A 24,280-nucleotide genomic window follows, 5' to 3' on the forward strand; every position below is an offset into this window, starting at 1 on the left:
GATTTTTTTGGTTTGTGATACAGAATCTATAGGCGTATAGATAAATTTATAGATCTATGAAAAATATCTTGTACCAAATTCCACAACCCCATCAAATAGGGGGTGTCTATGCCACATGATAATAGTATAGGGGGTGTAACTGTCAGATATATAAACTACAAGGGGTGTATGTATTATGCTTCTAAACTACGGTGGGTGTAAATATTGCAATTCAAAAGTTTAGGGGATATCTATGCAATGTCATAATTTTTGGCAAAAAAATGATTGCGTGCTATTCTTGTTTCAGGAAATGACCCATAGAGACCCTTTTACAAGCCTCCCATCCTGTTCTTACTTCAACAAATGCATTCCTCGCCAAAAGTTTATGCTATTACTTAGTCAACAACATGTGTTCCACTTTGATCATTTTATAATGACACCATTTTGGTCATCCTATTATTTTATAATAACATCATAATTAACAGTGCATATCTATTTCAAATGGAATAGGTTCTCATGATATAATATTCTTAAACATTACAACTTCGCCTTAAAATACCCCACGGGATAACATTAATTTATGGGACGAAGCTCAAACATGAAAATCTATAAAAAACCAGCTTAGTACATTTAAAACATAGATCCGTTAACATACAAATACACATAAACAAAGCATGCTAGCATTAAGAAAACGGCCCATTTTATCTTTCTTCTATAACTTCAAATTTGGATCTCAAGCTTCTTGTTTTGTTGCAACAGTCGATTAATAATATCTTTATCCCTTGGATTTGAAGACAGATCATGCTAACGAAAGTAACCACAGCCCCCATTTATCTGAAACATAAAAGGCAGTTTAGAAATTAAAGCGACAAATAGAATAAGCCACCAAAAATGAGCAAATATGAACATACCGCATACATCCTGCATCCAAAGAAATGTCAATCAGGGTTTGCAGTGGTCCACGAGATCCTCAACGGTGATCAGTTTCCACAATAGCAAAAATCAACCGCACCGGAGGACATATTACTTGAAGAACTTGATTTGGAAGTCTCCAGGATGTCTTTCTCCCTACACACCACCCCCTTTCCTCTCCATTCGAATGGGATTTCTTCTTTCCTCTCTGCTCGAATGGGATTTCTTCTCTTCCTCCTTTGCTTGATTAGGGTTATTTTGACGCAGGTGATGGACTTTAAAAATAAGAAGTCATGTATTTAACTTATGTGATTCGAGATTATTGGTGCCAAAAGTTACATCCCATCGGTAACTGATCTTAAGGGCATTTTTATCATTTGTTAATTAGTAAGGTATCGTGTAATAGTCACATGATATACCTTTCCGTTAACGAAGATGGATGGTAAGACCTCGTCGGAATATTTTGAAAACTTCAGAGACCTGTTTAATATTTTTTAAAATATAATTGATGTAAGTATAACTGGCCTAAACTTGAGAGGATATTTGTATAATTTATCTTAATTTTTAAGATGCCATGTCAACAATTTTGAAAATCATGTCCAGTCATATGATGCTAAAGAGCAAATGACTTTGAACACTATCAATATAATTTTCTGATTTGACATGATTTATCAAGCTTATTGACTAAATTGTATAATTTATTAACTAAATTATATAATTTATTAAGATTGTTGACTTAATTGCTACATCATGAAGTTCACTAACTCGATTGCTAGTAGCATAAAACTTGATGCTATAAATATATATATATATATATTAATCATGACAGCATCATTTAAGCCTCCCAAATGATTAGCGCTGGAACTGGGATGGGCCGGGCCAAGTCATACCCTTGCCCGAGCCCGGACAAAACATATTTTTCGGACTTTGGACGAGGTTTAGGCCCTATTTTTTTAGAAAAATACAGGCTCAAGCCCGACCCGAGCCTAATTGAGCTTAGGCCCGATTTCTCTCCCGCTAGCCGGCTCAGCTCCCCCATCTTCCTCGACTTCCTGACCGTCCCTAGCACCAAGTTGCCCCACATCCAGGAAAGCAGCCCTCTGTTCAAATTCTTCTCCCACCCCGACACCCCCCTCTGTCGTTGATTATTGTTTGTAAGTCCATATTGATTAATGCTAACAGCCTGCCCTAGGCAAGCAATAAGGTAATGGAGTGATGTTATAGGAAAATGACCTCCAAAGATGTAATGGTGAGCGATAACTTTAGAAACTCAATAATGATGCATATTAAATACTTAAATGAAGTTTAAATGCATGAGTAGATAGTTGGCTCTATTTATGGCCAAAGGAGGCAAGAAAAAGAAAAGCACAAAGAACACGACCATAAGTATTTAAGAATGCAGTCACCTTTCAGACCTAGACAATAGGAAGTTCTTTAGAAAAAAAAAAATCTCTTTATACATCAAACCAAAAACAAAGGTGCACCAATAAATAATAATGAAAGTCTGAGTGAGTCTTCCTTAACTGTGTTGATGGACATAAGGTGGTGAGTTCAGAGTCAACAAGTAAAATTTGTAGATATTATGGTTCATTCATACATGAGAGATTTGCACATACAGTGAGAAAACTTAATGGTATTGTCTAAGAAAAGACAAAACTACATCATGCTCTTGATCATGTTTTTTTACTAAATTAGGCACACTATCATATGCATCAAATATTGTTGTGACAGTGGTGATGTCTGAACAAGTATGGCATTGATATTTGAAACTATAACTGCAATGAACAAAAGAATATTTGATTTAGACTCCATGCAAAAGGGACAATATTAAAATTACTACAATTCCATCAATAAACTATAATGAAAAAAAATGAAAATACCTATAACACGGTCCGGCATTAACACAGTTCGACTAGTTAACAACTCTGGTGGAATTAGACCTTCATTTGCTTGAGACTCGAGAGTGGAAAACCTCTTGTAATTGATAAAAGGAAAACCATGCTGCAAATACACAGTTTCAGATCCATTAATATAAAACGAACTGTGAAAAAAAAACAGACCAAAAGCCTAAAGGGTATATATACTGTGCTTATATCATTCTGTATTTACTCTCTTTTTTTTTTTTGAATAAAGATTAGGCAAGGGTCATCACTTTCATCAAGTAAACGAAAGGAGAAGTACAAAAGATAGAGGGAGATAGAAGAGAATAGGGGGATAGAGAAGGTAAAGAAAAGAAAATAGAGACACAACACAAGGAGTGAAGAAAAGATAGAAGATGGGAAATTCTCCTCAGCCCAGACACCGAACGCATCCTAGTCCATTCTGTCACAAGAAACAGAGGCTTATCAATGATATCTGTGACAGCGCAAAGCACATTATCAAAGAGTTTTCTGTTTCTGTTCAGCCAGACCGTCCAACTAACCATGCCACCATGGTGAACCAACTCATTACATATTCTTGTTTGATAAACTTCGATGGTCATTCAAACCAGATGCAGCAATTGTCTGAAGGAAATGGGGAATCCCTGCTTTAGAACAGAAGTATTCCCAGATTGATTGAACATAGAGACATTTTATATGCAATTGCTAGACCATTAGAAATGAAAAGGCATCATTAGTCCACATGATCTTCTATCCCATGTGACATGATATAGGTGTCAACTTCAAGAAGAAAAATTTCTCAATCTTTTTTTGTAATGTTAAAGGTTGGAACACTCCCAAAAGGGTAACTTATCAAAACCCCCAAGCATTAAAATTACAATAGAACATGGCAATAAACTGAATAAATTTCAAAACTACCAAAGTAAACTACTAAAGTAAACACCTCCAGCAACAATGTCTTAATTGACTGGAGGATAAAACATGTCTGGCAAAAGAAAACTACAGATATCTACAATTTTGCTTCTTTTTCACATCAATCAGGGCCCCTAAAAGAAGGAAATTCAGAAAAGTTAAGATTCACTTGACAAAGTAGGTTGGCTGACCACAGAAGAAGCTAACCTACAATAAGAATATTAATATCTTGCAACCCAACATTTGAATTTCAGTAATAGAGAAAAGATCTATAAATATGTTGAATGTAATTAAGATATCATATACAAATTTCATTCCTAAAAGCAGCTGTAGTAACACCAAGACAGAACCATAGTGCATAAGCTTCAGAACTTCTTTGGAAAGAAAAAAAAGCTACCTGTTGGGATATACCGATCGATCCCTTTCATGCCGACTCACCCTCAGGCCTGCCTGACCGGCGTCCGACTCTACCGACCGCACCAACCGACGACTGTCGACACTGTCTGACCGAAAGTATGTCGGTCGGACGGACCCATTCTGTTCCCGACTAGCCGAACGGCGGAGTCCGACTCTACCGACTCACTGTCAGGCGGGGGTGGTGGCCGATGTCCGATTCCTGCAATGCACCAGACCAGCCGACGATGTTTCTGGGTCTTCACCCGACGTCCTGCAACCAAATGCCGACGTATGGTCGGTCGGTTCCCCCAAACGCCGTACGACTGCTGTAGGCCGCCATCCTGACAAGGACGTGCGGCATAGCCGTCTTGGGGCATTGTCCTACCAAGGACATAGATTAATCCCAGCGATTTGACAACCCACAGCGACTTGACAGTCCGCGGTGACTCTGACAGCCTCCGGCGATTTGACAACTCTCCCAGTTGTCTGCGCCATTAATGGCGGCACCACGTCGCACTCTACTATAAAACAGAGAAGGCAATAGTGCTGCGGAGAGGTTCTTTCGAAGCCCCTGGACTCTCTTCTCTCTCCTCTCTCCCGCTAAGTCCCCTTGATTCTTTTCTACTGTTGCCTAGTCTCCTCTCTAACTTGACCATCGGAGGGTCCCCGCCGGAGGCGACTTCGGTCAGTGTGGACTTCTCTTGCAGGTGCTCGTTTCCGACGACCAGGCGACGAGAGGATTGGCCGCAACAGGTTTGGCGCGCCAGGTAGGGTTGGATCACGACCTCCACAGAGCTTGAAAAATTTCTTTCAAAATGACAAGAACTAGGGCTCAGCGATCGAGGGCCACCGGATCGGCGAGGCACTCTTCCTGCTAGGAAGAAGCCTCTCCTCCACCCTCCATGACGGAGCCCAGCTCTCCGCATCCTGTGGTGACCATGGAGGTGCAAATCGCGGCGATTGTGCGGCAGATGACTGTGCTGACGGATGCAGTCAAGAGTCTTCAACAGCAACCAACCCGGTTGCCGCACTCGCCGGGGGACAACCGGCGGCACACCCGATGCCCTCTAGGAGTAGCCGCCGACGCCCGCGTCGGTCTCCGTCTCCCCCTCAGGAGCAGCCGTCACAGCACTCCCACCGAGAGGAGGAGAGGCAGCCATGGCATGATACCCATCGGTCCCGACGACCCTCTCCTTCCCAACTGGAACGAGCGAGGAAGGAGAAGCGGCTGCGAACACCGTCCGCCTCCCCCTCAGATTCATCGGGAGACTCGACCCCCGGGGTCTCCCAGCACCGACGGGCCGACGACTACGAACACAGGTTCAAAGAAATCGACCGTCGGCTTGCCCAGCTTCAGGTGGACGGACAGAAGTCCTCGAACGATGTTGACTTCCAAATCACCCAACCTCTCTCCCGACTCATCTTCGACGAGCCGATTTCTAGTCGGTTCAAGATGCCTCATGTGGAGCCCTACGACGGCTCCACTGACCCGGTTAACCATCTGGAGAGCTACAAGGCTCTCATGACGATCCAAGGGGCAATCGATGTCCTTCTCTGCATCGGCTTCCCCGCCACGCTTCGCAAGGCCGCCAGGGCCTGTACTCCGACCTCCGCTCAGGAAGCATCCACTTCTTCAGACAGCTCGAACATGCTTTCATGGCCCATTTCAGCACCAGTCGGAAGCCCCCACGAACCTCGGACAGTCTTTTTTTCTCAAGCAGGGAGAAAACGAGACGCTCCGACACTTCGTGATGCGATTCAATGCGGCCACGCTTGAGGTTCGGAACCTCAACGAAGACATGACTATCTCAGCAATGAAGAGGGGGCTAAGGGGGTCCCGATTTACATACTCCTTGGACAAGATCCTCCCCTGAACATACGTCGAACTGCTGGAGCGCACGTACAAATACATGCGCACAGACGAAGGAGCTTCCGACCGGCACCTGACTGAGGCCAAGGGCCCGAAGAGAAGCGAAGGAAAGGTCGGGCCCTTGCCGAGCCTAGCAGGCCCCCGACCGACAAACAGGTCTCATCCCAGCGATGGAGCCCGAGATCGCCTCGACGGTGGAGTCCGAGGCCGATGCGTCCCAGGTATGACTCCTATACTCCTCTCTCTACTCCTCGTGCACAGATTTTGATAAAGATCGAAGGGAAAAAATATCTGCGATGGCCTCCGCCTTTGAAGGTAAAGGGCCTCGACCGACGAAAGTACTGTCGATTTCATCGGAGTCATGACCATAACACCGAACAGTGTATCCAACTTAAGGATGAAATTGAGGCCCTCATACGCTGAGGGTACCTCGAAAAATTTCGAAGAAAATCACCGACTCGACCCATCCCAGACCGACGACCCCAACCGACTGAGGAGACAGCGAACAATCAGCCCACGGTCGGAGTCATCAACATGATCTCCAAACGACTGGACCGGGGGACGACTGCTGGAGGGGAGTCAACGAAGAAGCTACGCCAAGACGATGTAATTACTTTTACAGATAAAGATGCTCGGAGAATCCAAACTCCCTATGACGATGCTGTTGTTATCTCGGCAACAATAGCAAATTATGATGTAAGAAGGATCTTTGTTGATAATGGAAGTCCGGCTAATGTTTTGTTTTACTCGATCTTCTCCTGAATGCGACTGTCGGCTGATCGGCTCGAGAGAGTCTCCACGCCCCTGGTAGGTTTCGTCGGGGAAGCCGTCACGATGGAAGGAGAAGTTACTCTTTTCGTGACAACTGGAACCGAACCACGACAAAGCACCGTCCACCTAACCTTTGCAGTCATCCAAGTACCTTCGGCCTACAACGTCATACTTGGAAGATCCGGACTAAACACCCTCAGAGCTATAGTCTCGACCTACCACCTGCTGGTTCGGTTTCCGACCAAAAATGGAGTCGGAGAGATGTGCGGGGATCAACAGCTCGCCCGACGGTGCTTCCAAATCTCTGCTTGAAGTAACAAAGTGAAGGACTCCCTGACGGCCGACAAATTGGACCAGCAGGGAGAGGAAGAACGGGGCGAACCGACCGAACAGCTGGTTTCCATCCCGATAGCGAAGAATCCCAAATGAGTGGTTTGGGTCGGATCCCAATTATCCGACCCTGAGCAACGGTAGCTAGTAGAGCTATTGAAGGCCAATGCCGACGTATTCGCCTGGTCGGCAGTGGATATGTCCGGCATCCCCCCAGAGACGATGACTCACCGACTCAACATCGACCCTGGAATGAGGTCGATGAGGCAGAAGAAGCGATCTTTCGCTCCTGAAAGACAGAAGGCCATCGACGAGGAAGTGGACAAGCTATTCGAGGCGAGCTTCATCAGAGAAACCACATACCCCGATTGGCTCGCCAATGTTGTCATGGTGAAAAAAGCCAATGGGAGGTGGAGAATATGCATCGACTATACCGACCTAAATCGTGCCTGTCCGAAGGATAGCTTTCCACTTTCAAAAATCGACCAGCTGGTAGACGCGACGTCCGGCCATCGACTGCTCAGCTTCATGGATGCCTTTGCCGGATACAATCAGATCCAGATGGCACCCAAAGATGAGGAGCACACAGCCTTCATGACCGCCAAGGACCTTTACTGCTACAAGGTAATGCCCTTCGGACTGAAAAATACCGGGGCCACCTATCAGCGACTCGTCAATAAGGTCTTAAAAGATCAAATCGGATGCAACATGGAGGTGTACGTGGATGACATGCTGGTGAATGCGCAGACTTCAGATCATGTCCAAGACCTCGAAGAAACTTTTCGCACTCTTCGACGACATCGGATGAGGTTAAATCCGACTAAGTGCGCCTTCGGGGTGACTTCGAAGAAGTTTTTGGGTTCCTCATTTCTCAATGAGAAATTGAGGCTAACCCTGAGAAGATAAAGGCGATCATCGACATGCGGTATCCGAACACCAAAAAGGAGGTACAGCAGCTTAATGGAAGGATCATCGTGCTCAGCCGATTCATTTCTCGATCGGCTGAGAGATGCCTCCCGTTCTTCAAGACTCTGAGGCAGACGAAGGACTTCTCTTGGCCGGACGAGTGCCGGCAGGCCTTCGAAGATCTGAAAAGATACCTGGCCTCCCCGTCGCTACTTGTAAAGTCAGAAGTCGGAGAAATGCTGTACCTCTACTTGGCAACCTCCCCAGAGGCGATTAGCTCGGTGCTCGTCCGGGAGAACGAGAGCCGAATTTACCAACCCATATACTACACCAGCAAAGTGCTCCATGGAGCTGAAGCTCGGTACTCAAAGATGGAGAAAATGATATTCGCCTTGATCGTGTCTGCACAACGACTCCGTCCGTATTTCCAAGGCACGCTATCGTGATCCTCATCGATCAGCCCCTGAGGGCGATTTTGCATCGCCCCAATACATCGGGACGACTGATGAAATGGGCGGTGAGGCTGAGTGAGTTCGACATTCAGTATCGACCGCGACCTGCCTTGAAAGTCCAGGTCTTGGCCGACTTTATTGTGGAGTGCCCGACAACCGATCAAGGATCGAAAGGTGGGAGCCCCAAAGAGGTTGCAATCTCCGAACCTGACCCCGGGTCTACCTAGGTGTTGCACATCGACGGAGCTTCCAACGCTCGAGGGAGCGGGGCCGGATTCCTGCTCACCAACTCAGAGGGAGTGGTTACCGAGTACGCCCTCCGGTTCGACTTCTAAGCTTCCAATAATCAAACCGAGTATGAAGCACTCCTCGCTGGTTTGAGAGTAGTGAAGGAGCTCAGGATCGACAGCCTCAGAGTCTTCTCCGACTCCCAACTGATCGTGGGACAAGTCAAAGGCGAATTTGAGGTGCGAGACCCGACCATGGTAAAATATTTTCGGAAGGTGAGAGACCTCGTGGCACACCTTAAGTATTTCGAGATCTCCCACATTCCCAGGTCGGAGAATGCTCGGGCCGATGCACTCTCCAGGCTTGCGACATCAACCTACGATGTCTTGGGTCGGACATTTGTGGAGAGTCTCGAGCAGCCGAGCATCGACAGGGCCGAGGAGGTGCTACAACTGGCAGCCGAGCCGAACTGGATGGATCCGATTGTTCCATATCTGACCGACAGAACCAGCCCTGAAGACCCCGCGGAAGCCAAACAACTCCGATGGGTGACCTCCCAATACGTAATGATGGATGGCCGGCTCTACAAAAATCGTTCTTCCTTCCCTTGCTGAGGTGCCTGAGACTGACTAACGCGAACTACGCGCTCAGAGAAGTACATGAAGGGATCTGCGGAAATTATTTGGGGGGCAAATCCTTGGCCTACAAAGTCCTACGATAGGGTTACTACTGGCCCACCATGAGAAAGAATGCGGTCGAGTTGGTTCACAGGTGTGAACCATGTCAGAGGTACGCTAACATACAACACCGACCAGCCAACCAAATCACTCCCATTGTCACTCTATGGCCCTTCGCCCAGTGGGGAATCGACATACTCGGTCCTTTCCCTCTGACGTCTGGCCAAAGAATGTTTATAGTCATCGCAATCGACTACTTCACTAAGTGGATAGAAGTCGAACCTCTGGTGCAGATCATCGAGCGAAAGATGCAACATTTCATCCAGAAGTCCATCATCTTCAGGTTCGGACTACCACACACCATTATCACCGACAATGGACGATAATTCGACAACCGAGACTTTCGAAAGTTCTGTGCGAGATTTCATATCACGCATAGACTGACCTCGATCGGGCACCCACAATCCAACGACGAGGTCGAGGTGACCAACCGAACCATTCTGCATGGACTGAAAATCCGACTGAACGAAGCCAAGGGCCTCTGGGTCGAGGAGTTGAATTTCGTCCTGTGGGCGTATCGAACGACACCCCGTGTCCCGACCGGAGAATCTCTTTTCAGTTTGGCCTATGAAACGGAGGTGATGATCCCGCTTGAGATCGGGCTACCATCGACTAAAGTCGAGTAGTACTGCGAGCCGGGCAACTCCGAGTGTCGGAGAGCCGACTTAGACCTCCTGCCCGAACTCCAATGGGAGGCTCAACTCCGCATGGCTTCCTACCGACAAAGAGTGGCCCAATACTACAATGCTAAGGTTAAGCCGAAGTTTTTCAGGTCGGGGGACCTGGTCTTAAGAAAGGCGGAAGTTTCGAAGCCTCTAGACCAAGAAAAATTGGCTCCGAACTGGGAAGGACCCTACAAGATAGCGGACACCTACAGGCCAGAAGCCTACCGATTGGAGACTCTAGAAGGAAGCGTCATTCTCCGGACTTGGAATGCCGACAATCTAAGGTTGTACTACCAGTAAACTCTGTGTGCCCTTATTCGGAATACAAACTCAGCTTCAAAACTTCGGAGTCTAGCATTTCAGCTCTCCAACTGTACGTCGGTGCTCGCTAGTAGTACGAGCCCCGACGCCACGACTTGGGTCCAACATTCTATTAGGAATCTGCGGCCCAATCGCCGATGGTGCGTCGGACTCTTACGATGACCGATATATCTACGTTGGTGGAAGGCCGGCGATGGCGATGAAACCCCCCTAACTTGAAGCCACGCCCCTTCCGCAGTCAGCTCTCGAGCAAGGCGACTGGCTGACTTGCCGACTTGGCTCCGACCAAGAAAGGCAAAATGCCAACGCGACTAACGTCGCGTTCGCAACACACCGACCAGGTCATGACCGGTCGATGGATACTCGGCTTACCACTGTTTATCACACACCACGACGCATACACCCGACAAAGAATCGGGCAATGGATGACCGACTTGTCATCAACCAAACGCGTCAGGCATTATTCGACTATCGGACTCTACGGGACAATCGGGTCAAAGAGCTACGCCCGAAGGTCGGTCAACACCCGACTTGGCATACATGCCCGACTCAAGTTTGGGCAACAGGCGCTCGACTTAAACTCTCGACTGTCGGGTCATACGACAGTCGGGAGGCCGATCTAAAATCGGAGCTCGCTCTGTCTTTACCATGGTGCGCACTACCGACTGTCCCGGCTAGCTACCTAGAATCTTACTGAACGTCCTGCTAGGTATGTCGGGCCTAAGACTTATACGCTCGAGGGCATTTCGGCGAAACATACATTCCAGGACACATTTCAGGAAATGTAAAGAAAGAAAGAAAGTTAAAAAATTTTCAATTTCATTCAAGTATGAACCGAATTTACAAAAGTAGGTCGAAGCACGACTACAAGTACACCAAGTAAGAATAAAAATAAAAACAAAGGATGCTCTGACTACTCATCGGAGTCAGCATCTTCGACCGGGAGAAGTTCAAGGGCGATTAGCGCTGTCGCTCGAGCCGGAGTAGCTTCGAGGTTCGGAGCCGCCTCACCTTTGGTGACTTGCTCCGGGATGGCTTCCTCCGCAGCAGTATGATCTCTCGACGACGGGTCGGCCAACTCTCCCGCGGCTTGGCCCTCCGACCCTGAGAGAACGATGCTGCTGAGATCGAGCTCCGGGTACAGGCTCTGGACCGCTTTTCGGGCATCCTCGTACCCCACTCGGTACGAGATGAAATCGCTCTCCAAGAGTTCCTCCCGATATTCGTCGGAGCCACGGAAGTCCTCCACGGCCCGACCTATAGCCTCTCTTGCCGACTCTGCCTCCACCCTCGCTATGTCTCCATCGGCTTGAGCGGAGGACAAATTCTCCTTGACCTTGGTGAGATTGCCCAAACTTACCTGGAGCTGCTCGCGTTCAGCTTTGAGTTCACCGACGTAGTCATCCCGCTCGTGGCGCAGCCGACGAACAGTGCGGGACTTCCGTTTGGCTTTCTCGCGAGCCGATTGCAGCTCGGCCCCCGAGGCGGCCAGGGCATCGGTAAGGTGAGAGACCTCCTCGGTAAGGCGAGAGATCTCCTCTTCGAGTCGGGCCTCATGGTCGACCGACTGTTTCAGCTGATCAACCATTATCGCCTTCTCAGCCTCGACGGCCGCGGCCCTATCCTTCCAAGCCACTCGGAGATCGCCGAACCTCCGATATCCGGCCTCCAGCTCGGAAATATTGTAAATTAGCTGCAAATAACAAGCTGACCGTCAGAAGATCGAACTGATAGAAAGCAACGACGAAAATGAAAAGTGAAGGAGAGAAGCTTATCCGAATCATGGTCGGGTAGAAGGAAGAAAGCATGTCGGACACTCGCTGATTCTTCATGATCTCATGGTCGACCGGATGGATAGTTGCCTGGCATAACCTCCTGGCCAAATCATGGTTGGCCAGGGCCGACGCTCCTTCGGGAAACTGGGTGTCAGACGACGCGCCGCAGCCGACCTTCTGTCGTCGTTTGACGCCATCGGGGCCTTCCCTCGTTCGGACACCCAGGCCCTGACGTCAGAAAGAGAGAGGAGGCTCGAGCCCGACTGGGTCCCTCCCGAGGCCGCGACGGCCGCCGACGCAGGTCGTTCGGGCTCGCGTGTCTCTACCCGAACCTCTTCAGCCGGCTGTGCAGCCGGTACATCTTCGGCTGCTTCCTCGGTCGCCCATTCCTCAGACGGGGCTGCTCCCTCGACCGTTCGTTCCTCGGATGGGGCTTCGGGAGGCACCGTCGGCACCGACAGCGCAATGATCGGCTCACGGTCCGATGCTCATTCGGAGCCGGGCTGCGCTCTCGTCGCCGCAGGCTCGCTCGACAGTGCTACCTGAGGCCTCTTGGGAGGCCGTGATGGTTCGGCTCCATGCGCCGGCCTCTTCCGCGCCGCATGTTGCCGAACGTCGGCTTCCGTCAGTCTCACCCTCGGTGGCATGCCTGCAATTTCAACAGAGGATCAGCACCAACCCAATGAAAAAAAAAAGAAAGAAAAATAGACCTAGACAAGGAACCGAGCTCAGACCGGCATCATACAGAGCTTGCTCGGTGACGAGCTCCCTCTGCTTCGGCACCGAGATGTCCTTCAAACGATGGAAATCCTCTCGGTCCCCGTCCTCCACCCGACTGTTCTCATTCGGTTGGGTCCGGGGGTCCCCCAGCGGGAAGGGAACCCCCAAGGAAGTAGAGAAGAAGCAAAGAAGAACTGGTTCTTCCATCCATGGATTGACGATGGAAGACCAGTGATGAAGGAAAGACCCTTCCGAGGGTTGAAAAACCACTACCCTTGGACTTTAGGGTGGGGTCGGAGAACAAAAAATGCTCAGAAAAAAAAATATGAGGATTGATCGGCAAAAACCGACACAATAAAATAAAACTGACTATCAGCCGGACTGAGTTCGGCGCCAGTTGCGCTGGACAAAGTCCATAATAGTCCAGTATATTCCGGACGAACTCCGAAACCGGAAAGGGAAGACCGGCCCGGAGGTCCTCGACGTAGAAAGCCACCTGGCCTGGAGATGGGTTGTTAACCCGACCATCGGCCCCAGGAGCGAACAGCCAAAACTGCTCCAGGATGCAGTACTGCTCCCTGAGCCGATCGACGTTCGGCCCCGAAAGTGAAGAAACTTCCACCTCTGGGGTCGATCGAAAATCGTCAGTCGGGTTCCCCGACCGACTTCCTTGTAGGGAAGTTCTGGCCATGATGCTAGAACCAAGGTCGAAGAATGAAGAAGAAGAAGAAGGAAGAAAATTTCAAGGAAGCAAAGAGAAAATGAGAAGACAAAGACGAAAGCTCCTGGAAAACTTTCTAAGGAGGGGGCGGGGACAACTACCTGAGACAAAGGGGACCACTCGACTAGAGTCTCGGCAACAAGGCTACGAAAAGTGAAGTTTTGGATACAGGTGGCCCTATATATATAGTGCCCCTCGACGGTCGGGATGAGAGCACGCCCAACGAGGGTCTCCCAGATCGTGACACGTGGCGGCATCTGGGCCTTCCCTCGGTCCGACGATTCGACGCACCTGCCTCAGATCAGACCACGTCACCTCCATCCGCCTGAACGGGTTCGGCCCAATGGCCTTCTGCCACGTGATGAAAAAACCGTGGTGGTTTGCGTTCCCGAGGAGACAGCGGAAACGGCAGTTTCTGTTTTCGATAGGACGTCTGACACCGATGGGACGCCTGACACCCATAAGACGTCTGGCGCCAGACCGATCATTAATACGGTCGCCAGAGTCGAAGCATGATGGGATGGATATCCACTCCTTTCGCCTGAAGCCGTCGCCCACACGAAAACGCTGGCCAGCACGACATTCGACTCAGGAGTGGGGGGGCAACTGTTGCGATATACCGATCGATCCCTTTCACGCCGACTCACCCTCGGACCTGCCTGATCGGTGTCCGACTCTACCGACCGCACCAACCGACGACTGTCGACACTGTCCGACCGAAGGTATGTCGGTCGGGCGGACCCATTCTATTCCCGACTAGCCGAACGGCGGAGCCCGACTCTACCGACTCACTGTCAGGCAGGGGTGGTGGCCGATGTCCGATTCCCACAATGCACTAGACCAGCCGACGATGTTTCTGGATCTTCATCCGACGTCCCGCAACCAAATGCCGACGTATGGTCGGTCGGTTCCCCAAACACCGTACGACTGCTGTAGGCCGCCGTCCTGACAAGGGCGTGCCGCATAGCCACCCTGAGGCATTGTCCTGCCAAGGATATAGATTAATCCCAGCGATTTGACAGCCCACGCAACTTGACAGTCCACGGCGACTCTGACATCCTCCGGTGATTTGACAACTCCCCCAGTTGTCTGCGCCATTAATGGCGGCACCACGCCGCGCTCTACTATAAAACGGAGAAGGCAACAGTACTGCGGAGAGGTTCTTTCGAAGCCCTTAGACTCTCTCTCTCTCTCCTCTCTTCCGCTGAGTCTCCTTGATTCTTTTCTACTGTTGCCTAGTCTCCTCTCTGACTTGACCGTCGGAGGGTCCCCGCCGGAGGCGACTTCTGTCAGTGTGGACTTCTCTTGCAGGTGCTCGTTTTCGACGATCAGGCGACGAGGGGATTGGCCGCAACACTACCAATGTAACTTCTTATAGCACTAGAAAAATTGGAGGACAGATAATTAAGAAAAAGGTCACGACTTTCTCTAGCATAGATTAATATCAAGGTCCGTTGCTTGCTATATTTCAGAAACACTGAAAGCCAAGAGATAATCATATGAATGCTTCATATACAGTTGTTGGTTTTGTGAGCCATGCAAGATATGTTCCAAAACCAACAACTGTATATGAAGTATTTAACATTGTTGGCACAAAAAAATAAAAATAAAAAATAAAACAGTCAAAGTTGAAGTTCAGTATGCTTTTATTCTTTCATTTTCATTCAAATTAAGTTCTAAGGCTTGAACAAGTTCAGCTTGATGTAGGAATGTTTCAAACTAGGAAACTTAAGTGCAAAGGCCAGATACAATTCTTCTTCTTTATTATTACTATTATTATTAAAGATATCCAAAAGAAATTATCATATGTTCCTAGGGCTGGCTCTACAAATCCTTCAGGACAAAATTTAAAATTACACCATCAGTGCAATCTTTCTACAGGAACTCCAGTCTTCCCACTATATCAACTTCACAATGATCGGTGCAATTTCAAATATTACTCAAATCTATATAGATGGGCACCACAGTACTTTCCACCAATCATTCATCATTCTCCTTCATAGAATCAAAAGTCATTACTGAACAACAAAATCACTGATTACTCACCCCTCTCCCAAATTTAATATGGAAAAAGAAGACAAACTGGGATGTTCCGAGGAACAAAAAACCATACATGTCTTTTATAAGGGACAAGAAATGGCCATGCTACACAACAATGCCCGTATGGGCTGGGTCCAAGTATCTCTGACTTACATGTCAAACTATGAGGCTCATGGTTAGGGCATCAATGCTCGATAGATTAGAAATCTAGTGGCGTTTACCAATCATTCAGTTTTGTTTCAAGAAAATAGCATAAATTTAAGAAAACTTCACTGAATCCAACAAAGATAGCACCTCAAAAACTCCAGAAAATTGAGAAACAAACCTTACTTACCAATGGATCACGGAATGATCCATTCTTCGGCGCACCGGCTATCGTCGTGGCGAGCCTCCACGCCTGATTCCACGCCGCCCGTGCGAGATTCGACATTCTTTCTATCTCAAGATGCTGGGAGGCGGCGGTGGAAAGCTCCCCGTTCTCGGTGCACCAACAATTAGGGGTGGCCACCGGCAACCATCAGGTCGGATCCTTAGGCACGATCCGGATTTGTTTCTGTGGAGCCTATAGCCCGATATGAACCGGTACCAATTGGATCTCGGGTTCGCACCGGAATCAAAATAAATTGGAGCACAATGAGAGTCGGAATAAAAATTTAATTTTTTTTTTAAAAAATAAGATCGAATTTAAAAAAAATAAATAATTTTTATTCTGCTCTGAAATCAAAATCATACACCTTTCTAATCAAATAGTTAGAATGAGAGTCATCCATTTTCATTCCACAATCTTTTTCCTAAGCAAATAGCTCCTCGAAATGTGATCAAGTTCTCCGGCCTGTCTCTTCTCCAAATGTTCATACCAACAATCACCATAGCATTCAACCAACTATAACAAGTGATTGGCCGGCCAAAAAATAATTTTATATTTTAATACTTGGAAATTTTCTGGTTGGCTACTTGTAACTCATGTAAGAGATTTTATGTTGGAAGGATTGAACCTAATTAGAAAAATTATCTAATAAGGATCCAAGGATATTATGCCTTAGCATATTCTTAGTATTCCTTGGTATTCCTTGGCATATTCTAGTTATTCTCTGACTATATTTGGGTCTACATATCTGTATTTGTAGTTGTATGCACTTTTAAAAGTATGAAAAAAATAAGAAAAATATTTCTCCTCTTCATTTTCATCATGGTATCAGAGCACTCAGGTTCTGATCCATTTCTCCTTCCTTCCCTATCATAGTTTTTTTTTTTGGAACCACCTCCCTCTTAATCCAAATCATTGTCGTCTCTTCCCTTCCGTTCTGTCCCCTTCCGTCACCCTCATCACCCAGTAGATCAGCCCCACCGCCGCCATCCAAACCATTCTTCATCTTCCCAACGAACCCCGCCGCATGCTCCGCTGCTCCGCTGCAATCCGACGTCGGGGTAACCTGTGCACTCCACGCACACCCCGATGCCACCTCTCTGCCTCCATTTTCGCCTCCGGCCTCCTCTGTCTCGTCCACGGCCGCCTCTCTACCTCACCTCGATGCCGCTCGACTACAATCCGACGACGCACATCTCGACGCAGCCTCCATCTGCGCTCCGATCGTCGGAACCGCCGCACGCCCCACCGCATGCACCAGATTCGCTGCCTCGCTATCGCACTCCGACGTTAGAACCCACAATCTGACGCCACCGCACTCAATTCACCAGAACCCGCCACACGAACCATGACATCGGCCGTTGTCTTCTCCCATCCTGTGGTTCATGGGTGATGGGTGTCGGTAAGGAAGGAAATTCCTTCCCTTAATTTTTATTTTTTTTCTCTTTACTTTTTTTTTCTAAAAAAAAAACAAGAAGAAGAAGAAGAAGAAGAAGAAGAAGAAAGGTAGATGCTCGGAAGCCTGTAGTTAAGAAATATCCGGTATTCGATAGTGTGACGGTGAGATTATCATACTTTGTCTTTGGAGATGGCCAATGCAATTACTATGCGAGATCTCGAAAGTTTACTGGATCGACTTGTTACAGCTGCCACTTAATCTGGTAGCTCGTCAAGAGATAGTGGATCCCTGAATACTCTTCAAGTGGCTGTAAAACTTGATGGACCAGCAACATATCTGCAATGGGAAAGGAGCACTCGTCTGCTTGTTCAAGGACGAGGTTTAGAAGGATATCTCACCGACACAAAGAAGAAACCTGCTAATAGTGAGCAGGATCTGGCCCAATGGAGAATGGAGAATTCTATTGTTCTGGCATTTCTTCTCAATACCATGACACAGAATGTGGCCAGAAGTGTGCAACTGCTGGAGACTGCACAGGAAGTCTGGGAGATAGTGGCCCAAATGTTCTTACAGAAACAGAATTTTGCTCAAGCATTTGAGATCAGGTCTCAATTGCGTCAGTTTCATCAAGAAAATTTATCTATTACTAAATATGCCACTGAGTTGAAGCGTCTCTGGTCCGAGGCTGATAGAACTTTTATTCCACAATGCTCTATTGATGTTGATGGGTTTCAGAAATACTTAGAAGAAGAATGGGTTTAGGATTTTCTATATAGTCTGAATCCGGAGTATGAGTCTGTCAGAGTTCAGCTTCTCGTCAGAGATATGATACCTAGTTTGGGTCAAGTCTTCTCTACTGTTTTGAGCGAGGAGACACGACGACGAGTAATCTCTGACTCTAGTAGTCCTGTAAGATCTGCTCTTACTGTGCAACCACAGCAAATAGTTGAGAAGGTATATTTTCATTGCAAGAAACCTGGGCACACTAAGGCATTTTGCTGGGATCTCCATGGTCACCCAAATCAGCTTGGGCATGGTAGTTGGGGTCGTGGTGGTCGTCGTAGTAATGGAAGAACTGAAGGACAGAATCATGGTCGTGGATCTGCTCAAGCCAATCTCTCTGAAGAGACTGAGGGTACTGTACACAGCTTATCTGCAGAGGAGTACCAGACCCTCCGATGAATGATGGAGAAGTATGAATCAACTTCTAGCACCACACCCTCTACTCAGGAACAGCCTAGCCACCAGGATGAGTATCTTGATTCCTCTCTTTTTGCACACTCAGGTACTCCATATAGATTATCACATGCATTTACTTGCGGCACATCCAACTCTTGGGTAATAGACTCAGGAGCATCTAGTCATATGACAGGGGCATCTAATAGTTTTATTTCATATTCAATATGTTCAGGATAGGGCAAGGTCCGAATAGCTGATGGATCCTTTGCCTCTGTCTCAGGAAAAGGATCCATTGATTGTACTCCTAGTTTAAGATTATCATCAGTATTGCATGTTCCATCCTTTCCCACAAATCTACTCTCCATTAGCTCTGTTACTAGAGATTTGAATTGCTCTGTCACATTTTGGCCTTCTCATTGTCAATTTCAGGAGCTGAAAATGGAAAAGATACTTGGGGGTGGTAGGTTGCACAATGGACTCTATTATCTATCAACTGATGAGAGAAATATGAACTCTTCATTGATGGGGTATACATTGTCTGCTGAAGGTGCCACTTTAGAACTTATGTTACACCATCGTAGGCTAGGTCACATTTTTTTTTCTATTCTTAGTCCCTTATTTTCTTTTTTATCAAATAATTGCAATAAAAATTTGTTAATTTGTGATCATTGTGAGTTGGCTAAACACACTAGAGAAGTATTTTCTATATCTGGAGTTAAAAGTTCTAAACCTTTTGTTATAATTCACTCTAACGTATGGGGACTATGTAGTACTACTACTCTCTTGGGCCATAGATGGTTTATTACTTTTATTGATTGTTTTAGTCGAGTAACGTGGGTCTATTTGTTGAAAGAAAAGACGGAAGTTTTAAACTGCCTTAAGAAATTTCATAAATTTGTGGGTACTCAGTTTGGTGCTCAAATTAAAATTTTACGTTCTAACAATGGTACCGAATATACTAGTCGGGAGTTTCGTGCATATCTTCACACTCACATAATTCTTCATTAGACCACTTGTGTTGATACTCCTGCTCAAAATGGAGTTGCTGAAAGAAAGAATAGGCATTTATTGGAAGCAGCCCGATCCTTACTCTTTACCATGAAAGTTTCTAAATTTTTGTGGGGGGAGGCTGTCTTGACCGCTGCATACTTGATTAATCGTATGCCTCTAAGGACACTCGAATTTAAGACCCTTATACAGTGCTTGAAGGATTCTACTGATTATGTTGTTATCCCTAGGATTTTTGGGTGTGTTTGTTTTGCTCGAGATCATAGACCCACAGTAGGAAAACTAGATCCACGAGCATTGAAATGTGTCTTTGTTGGTTATCTTGCTACTCAAAAGGGATACAAGTGCTATTACCTTCCTGAGCGATGAATGCTTGTCACTATGGATGTTACTTTTTGAGAAACTGAAGCTTATTATGAAAGTCGTCCATCTGATAATAGGACATCAGAATTACTTCTTCCGGATGACTCTCCATGCACGCCTGGATATTTTGGTGCTCAAGGGGAGTATCATAGTAATGATGTTCAGGGGAACCTGGTATTGGAATAGTTGAAGAGTCCAGTGTGCACTCACCAACTGTCCAGGTGCCTTTACCACTTGAAGCCTCTTCTCCAGAATCAAAATCTTCTAACGGTAACATTATTTTTGCTACTCCCTTTATTTCTGATCTTAATATTCCTATTGCAAAACGAAAGGGTACTCGCCCAATTGTTCCTCCTGCTCGTTACCGTTATGATATAGCTAACTATGTTTCATATAAGAATGTGTCTCTATCTTATCAAAGCTTTATAGCTGCATTAAACTCCATCTGTATTTCAAGTACCTGGCAAAAGGCTATGGCAGAACCTAAGTGGAAGGAAGCAATGTTAGAAGAGATGACCGCTTTATCCAAAAATCAAACGTGGGATCTAATCACTCTACCATCTGGTAAGCATCCCGTGGGGTGTAAGTGGGTGTACACTGTAAAGCAGACTCCAGAAGGCAAGGTAGAAAGATACAAAGCTCGGCTAGTAGCAAAGGGCTATACTCAAACATATGGGGTAGATTATGATGAAACCTTTGCTCCAGTAGTCAAGATGAACTCTATTCGAACACTGATATCATGTGCTGCTAACTTTGGCTGGAAATTACATCAGTTAGATGTAAAGAATGCATTTCTTCATGAAGATCTTCAGGAGAAAGTATACATGCAAATACCATCGGGATTTGAGACCAGAGCAACTATTGAAAAAATCTGCAGGCTAAAGCGCTCTCTCTATGGTCTTAAACAGTCTCCTCAGACCTGGTTTGATCAATTCAGTCGGACTGTGAAAGAAATGGGATATAACAGAGTAATGCAGATGATACTCTGTTCTATAGGCATTTCAAGGGAAAGAAAACTATACTCTTGATTTATGTTGATGATATTGTAATAATAGGAGATGACCATCATGAGATAAAGCAACTCAAAGAAAAACTGAAGCAAGTATTTGAAGTGAAAGACCTGGATCCACTAAGATATTTTCTGGACATAGAAGTTGCACGATCATCCAAAGAGAATTTTCTGTCACAACGAAAGTATGTACTAGATTTACTTTCTGAGACTGGGATGTTGGGGTGTAAGCCTGCTGCTATCCCGATAAATCAAAATCATCGGATAGTGACAGATGGTGGAGCCCCTGTTGATCGAGAAAGGTACCAGCGGTTGGTTGGAAAGTTGATATATCTTTCACATACAAGACCCGACATAGCTTATGCTGTCAGTGTCATCAGTCAGTACATGCATGATCCACGAGAATCGCACATGGAGGAAGTTTTCAGAGTATTCGCTACTTGAAAGGATGTCCTGGTCGTGGTTTGTTGTTCTCGCGACACAACACCTTTCAGGTAGAGGGATTTACTGATGCAGATTGGGCTGGATCACTGGATGATAGGCGATCTACCTCTGGATATTGCACATATATAAGGGGTAATCTAGTTACCTGGAGAAGCAAGAAACAGACAGTGGTGGCACGATCATCGGTAGAAGCTGAATATAGAGCAATGGCTCTAGGCATATGTGAACTTCTTTGGCTTCAGAAGTTGTTTCAAGAATTACCACTTCTGAATAAATTTTCTCTTCGGTTGTATTGTGACAGCAAGGCAGCAATTGAGATTATAAGCAATCCTGTACAGCATGATCGTACCAAACATATCGAGATTGACCGTCATTTTATCAAGGAGAAAATTAATCCGGGTCAGATCTGCATTACCTTCGTTCGGTCTTCTGATCAGGTGGCGGATATTCTGACCAAAGGACTTAGTTCATCATCTTTTTCTAGATTGATTGACAAGATGGGGCTTCGAGATATCTTCGCCTCATCTTGAGGGGGAGTGTTGAAAGGATTGAACCTAATTAGAAAAATTATCTAACAAGGATCTAGGGATATTATGCCTTAGCATATTCTTGGTATTCCTTGGTATTCCTTGGCATATTCTAGTTATTCCCTGACTATATTTGGGTCTACATATCTGTATTTATAGACCCCTTGTATGCATTCTTAAAAGTATGAAAAAAATAAGAAAAATATTTTTTCTCTTCATTTTCATTATTTTATTTTAGTTATTGATTGCTAGAATTAACTATTTAAAAGCAGTTATCATGATATTAGAGAATTCATGCAAAAAATCACCAAAGACACTGAGGTACCATGGTAAGAAATCATCAGCTCATTACCTACCAATGTGTATCATAAGAAGAGATAGAGGTTTCATTAAGGATGTCTCTCTCTCTCCACACATATATGGATAGTTGACTATCCCGATGTAAACAAAGCTCCTATATCTCTCCTATATACTTTGTCAAGTATAAGACAATTTGCATCTCAAGATTTAGTCCAAAGTTTTCCAATGTAAAATTTCATTTCACCTTAGAGGAGATCAATTGAGCAGCAAGATGATACCTGCATCCTTGACCCTATTGGCTTATCTAGTTCTCCAACCTGAAGTTTCATTCTACCTGAAGGATATCAACCATGGTATAATTAAATATTTCATTGTTTGTCTTCCAAATGGTTTAGCTTATTCAATTCGTTTGTTTTTATTATCATTGTGAGTTATTGTTTCACCTTATTTTCTTCGTTGTGTCTCATTTCATTGGAAAATTTATATATCACAAACTATCAATGCGCATGATTTTGACGATTGACATATGCTAATTGCTGGTGTGAATACTTCAGTAAAAGATGAGAGCACTTACACAATTTCAAAACATAATAAATCAATCTTATAGCAAAGTTGAGCATGTGTTTTTCACCCATTTAAAATGTATGCATCAGTATTATATATCTTTGCATTGCCTTCTAAAAAGTTTGCATTAAATTCTCATATGTCATCTACTTAATGTATCTACACCAATTTGAATTGTGCACGTAATTATCATATGATGTATGCATTATTTCCTAAAATGTATGTACTAGCGACCATCACCACAATTGATGATTGTGGGTGATGGGGGAGATCGGCAGCAATAGTTAGTGTGATGAAAATAATACGTAGGATTGTGTGGCAATAGAAATCATCACTTGTAGATAGTTGTATAAATTGCATGTACATATGAGGTGGATGATAATAGTAGAGATTTTTTTGTGATTGCTAGTTGTGATAAAGATAGTAGGTGATGGTGGAGGTTGTTAATATTGGTACAATCTGGATATTATAAAAGATGATGGATGGTATGAAAATTGTAGAAAGTGATAGGTGCTGGTAGATATTATCAACAATAGTGGATGACAATAGAGATCATTAATTATTGATGGATGATAATAGAGATTGTCGGTGATGGTGGTTAATAGTAGAGATCATCGATAATGATGGGTGATGGTAGAGATTATTGATAATTGTGAGTGATGATAGAGATCATCAGAGATAGTGGTTAGTGATAGAAATCATCAATGGTGGTGGGTAATGATGGAGATCACCAATGCCTGCAATGATGATGAAGATCGTAGTAAGGATAAGTGATGGAGATCATTGGAGGCGGTCAGCAGAGATTGAGACCCTTAACAATAATGGGCAATGTTGGCGATCATAGAAAATGGTGAGCGATGGCGGAAATCAATGACAGCGATTAGCTTGAAACTGCATCTTCAACAACCACGTGTTATTAAAAAAATTCGTGTGATAAAAATATTCTAAGAAACTATAGCAAGACATGCAGTCATTATAGTTTTTGTCACTATATAATTGGATTAGTACTGCAATAGCTAATATTTCCTCTTGGATGTCTGTCGGATTATGTCACTATTTGTTTCCTTCGACAGCATTAAAACTAAGCTGCTGCAAGTCAAAGAAGAGCAGTTGAACCATCTACAATGGAGAACATATGACAGCACTAACCACATGTCTGACAACTATTTGATCCTTCTGGTCATGTCATACATTGGTTGCCCTTGCTTGTTTGTAGGTCAGGTAAGTATTCATATCCGTCTCTTTTCTGAGCCAAATGTCCCATCCTTCTGTCACTAATCTCAGTTTAGCTTAAATTGTAATACTTAATACTTGCATTTGGGACTGATATAATTAGCAAGAAACCTTTGTTGACAGGTTTGGATGATACTTGTTCAAAGTTCAAAACAAGTTATTTGATTAACCTATCTCATGTCAACGAATGCTCTATGTATGCCAAATGTGGTTCTTTTCCTTAATGAGTGGAATGAAATTTCCATTAGATCACAATGTAAAATATTTTGAAA

General features: G+C 45.4%; 2 protein-coding genes across 7 annotated transcripts; both read right to left on the reverse strand.

The window, feature by feature from the left end:
* Positions 1 to 454: 454 nt before the first annotated feature.
* On the reverse strand, positions 455 to 16,173 carry LOC105053519 (uncharacterized). Of its 6 annotated transcripts, XR_002165706.3 has the most exons (5): positions 15,941 to 16,161; positions 2,772 to 2,892; positions 1,311 to 1,371; positions 891 to 1,166; positions 455 to 813 (listed from the first exon to the last, which is right to left on the reverse strand). XR_002165706.3 is itself a non-coding variant. In XM_010934718.4 (3 exons), the coding sequence occupies exons 1-3, from the start codon at positions 16,043 to 16,045 to the stop codon at positions 779 to 781; spliced, it is 252 nt and encodes an 83-aa protein (XP_010933020.1). In that variant the 5' UTR covers positions 16,046 to 16,169; the 3' UTR covers positions 455 to 778. The 6 variants fall into 6 exon arrangements, 4 of the variants coding, with proteins under 4 accessions (XP_010933020.1, XP_010933019.1, XP_073102113.1 ...); XR_012135480.1 differs by having other exon boundaries at positions 891 to 1,371; XM_010934718.4 differs by lacking the exons at positions 891 to 1,166; positions 1,311 to 1,371 and having other exon boundaries at positions 15,950 to 16,169.
* On the reverse strand, positions 2,901 to 15,224 carry LOC140852596 (uncharacterized). The gene is made up of 2 exons (XM_073246011.1): positions 3,314 to 15,224; positions 2,901 to 3,213 (listed from the first exon to the last, which is right to left on the reverse strand). The coding sequence occupies exon 1, from the start codon at positions 11,945 to 11,947 to the stop codon at positions 11,273 to 11,275; it is 675 nt and encodes a 224-aa protein (XP_073102112.1). The 5' UTR covers positions 11,948 to 15,224; the 3' UTR covers positions 2,901 to 3,213; positions 3,314 to 11,272.
* Positions 16,174 to 24,280: the final 8,107 nt, after the last annotated feature.

The sequence above is a fragment of the Elaeis guineensis genome, chromosome 11 (assembly GCF_000442705.2).
Source record: "Elaeis guineensis isolate ETL-2024a chromosome 11, EG11, whole genome shotgun sequence".
In the NCBI taxonomy this organism is placed as follows: Eukaryota; Viridiplantae; Streptophyta; class Magnoliopsida; order Arecales; family Arecaceae; genus Elaeis; species Elaeis guineensis.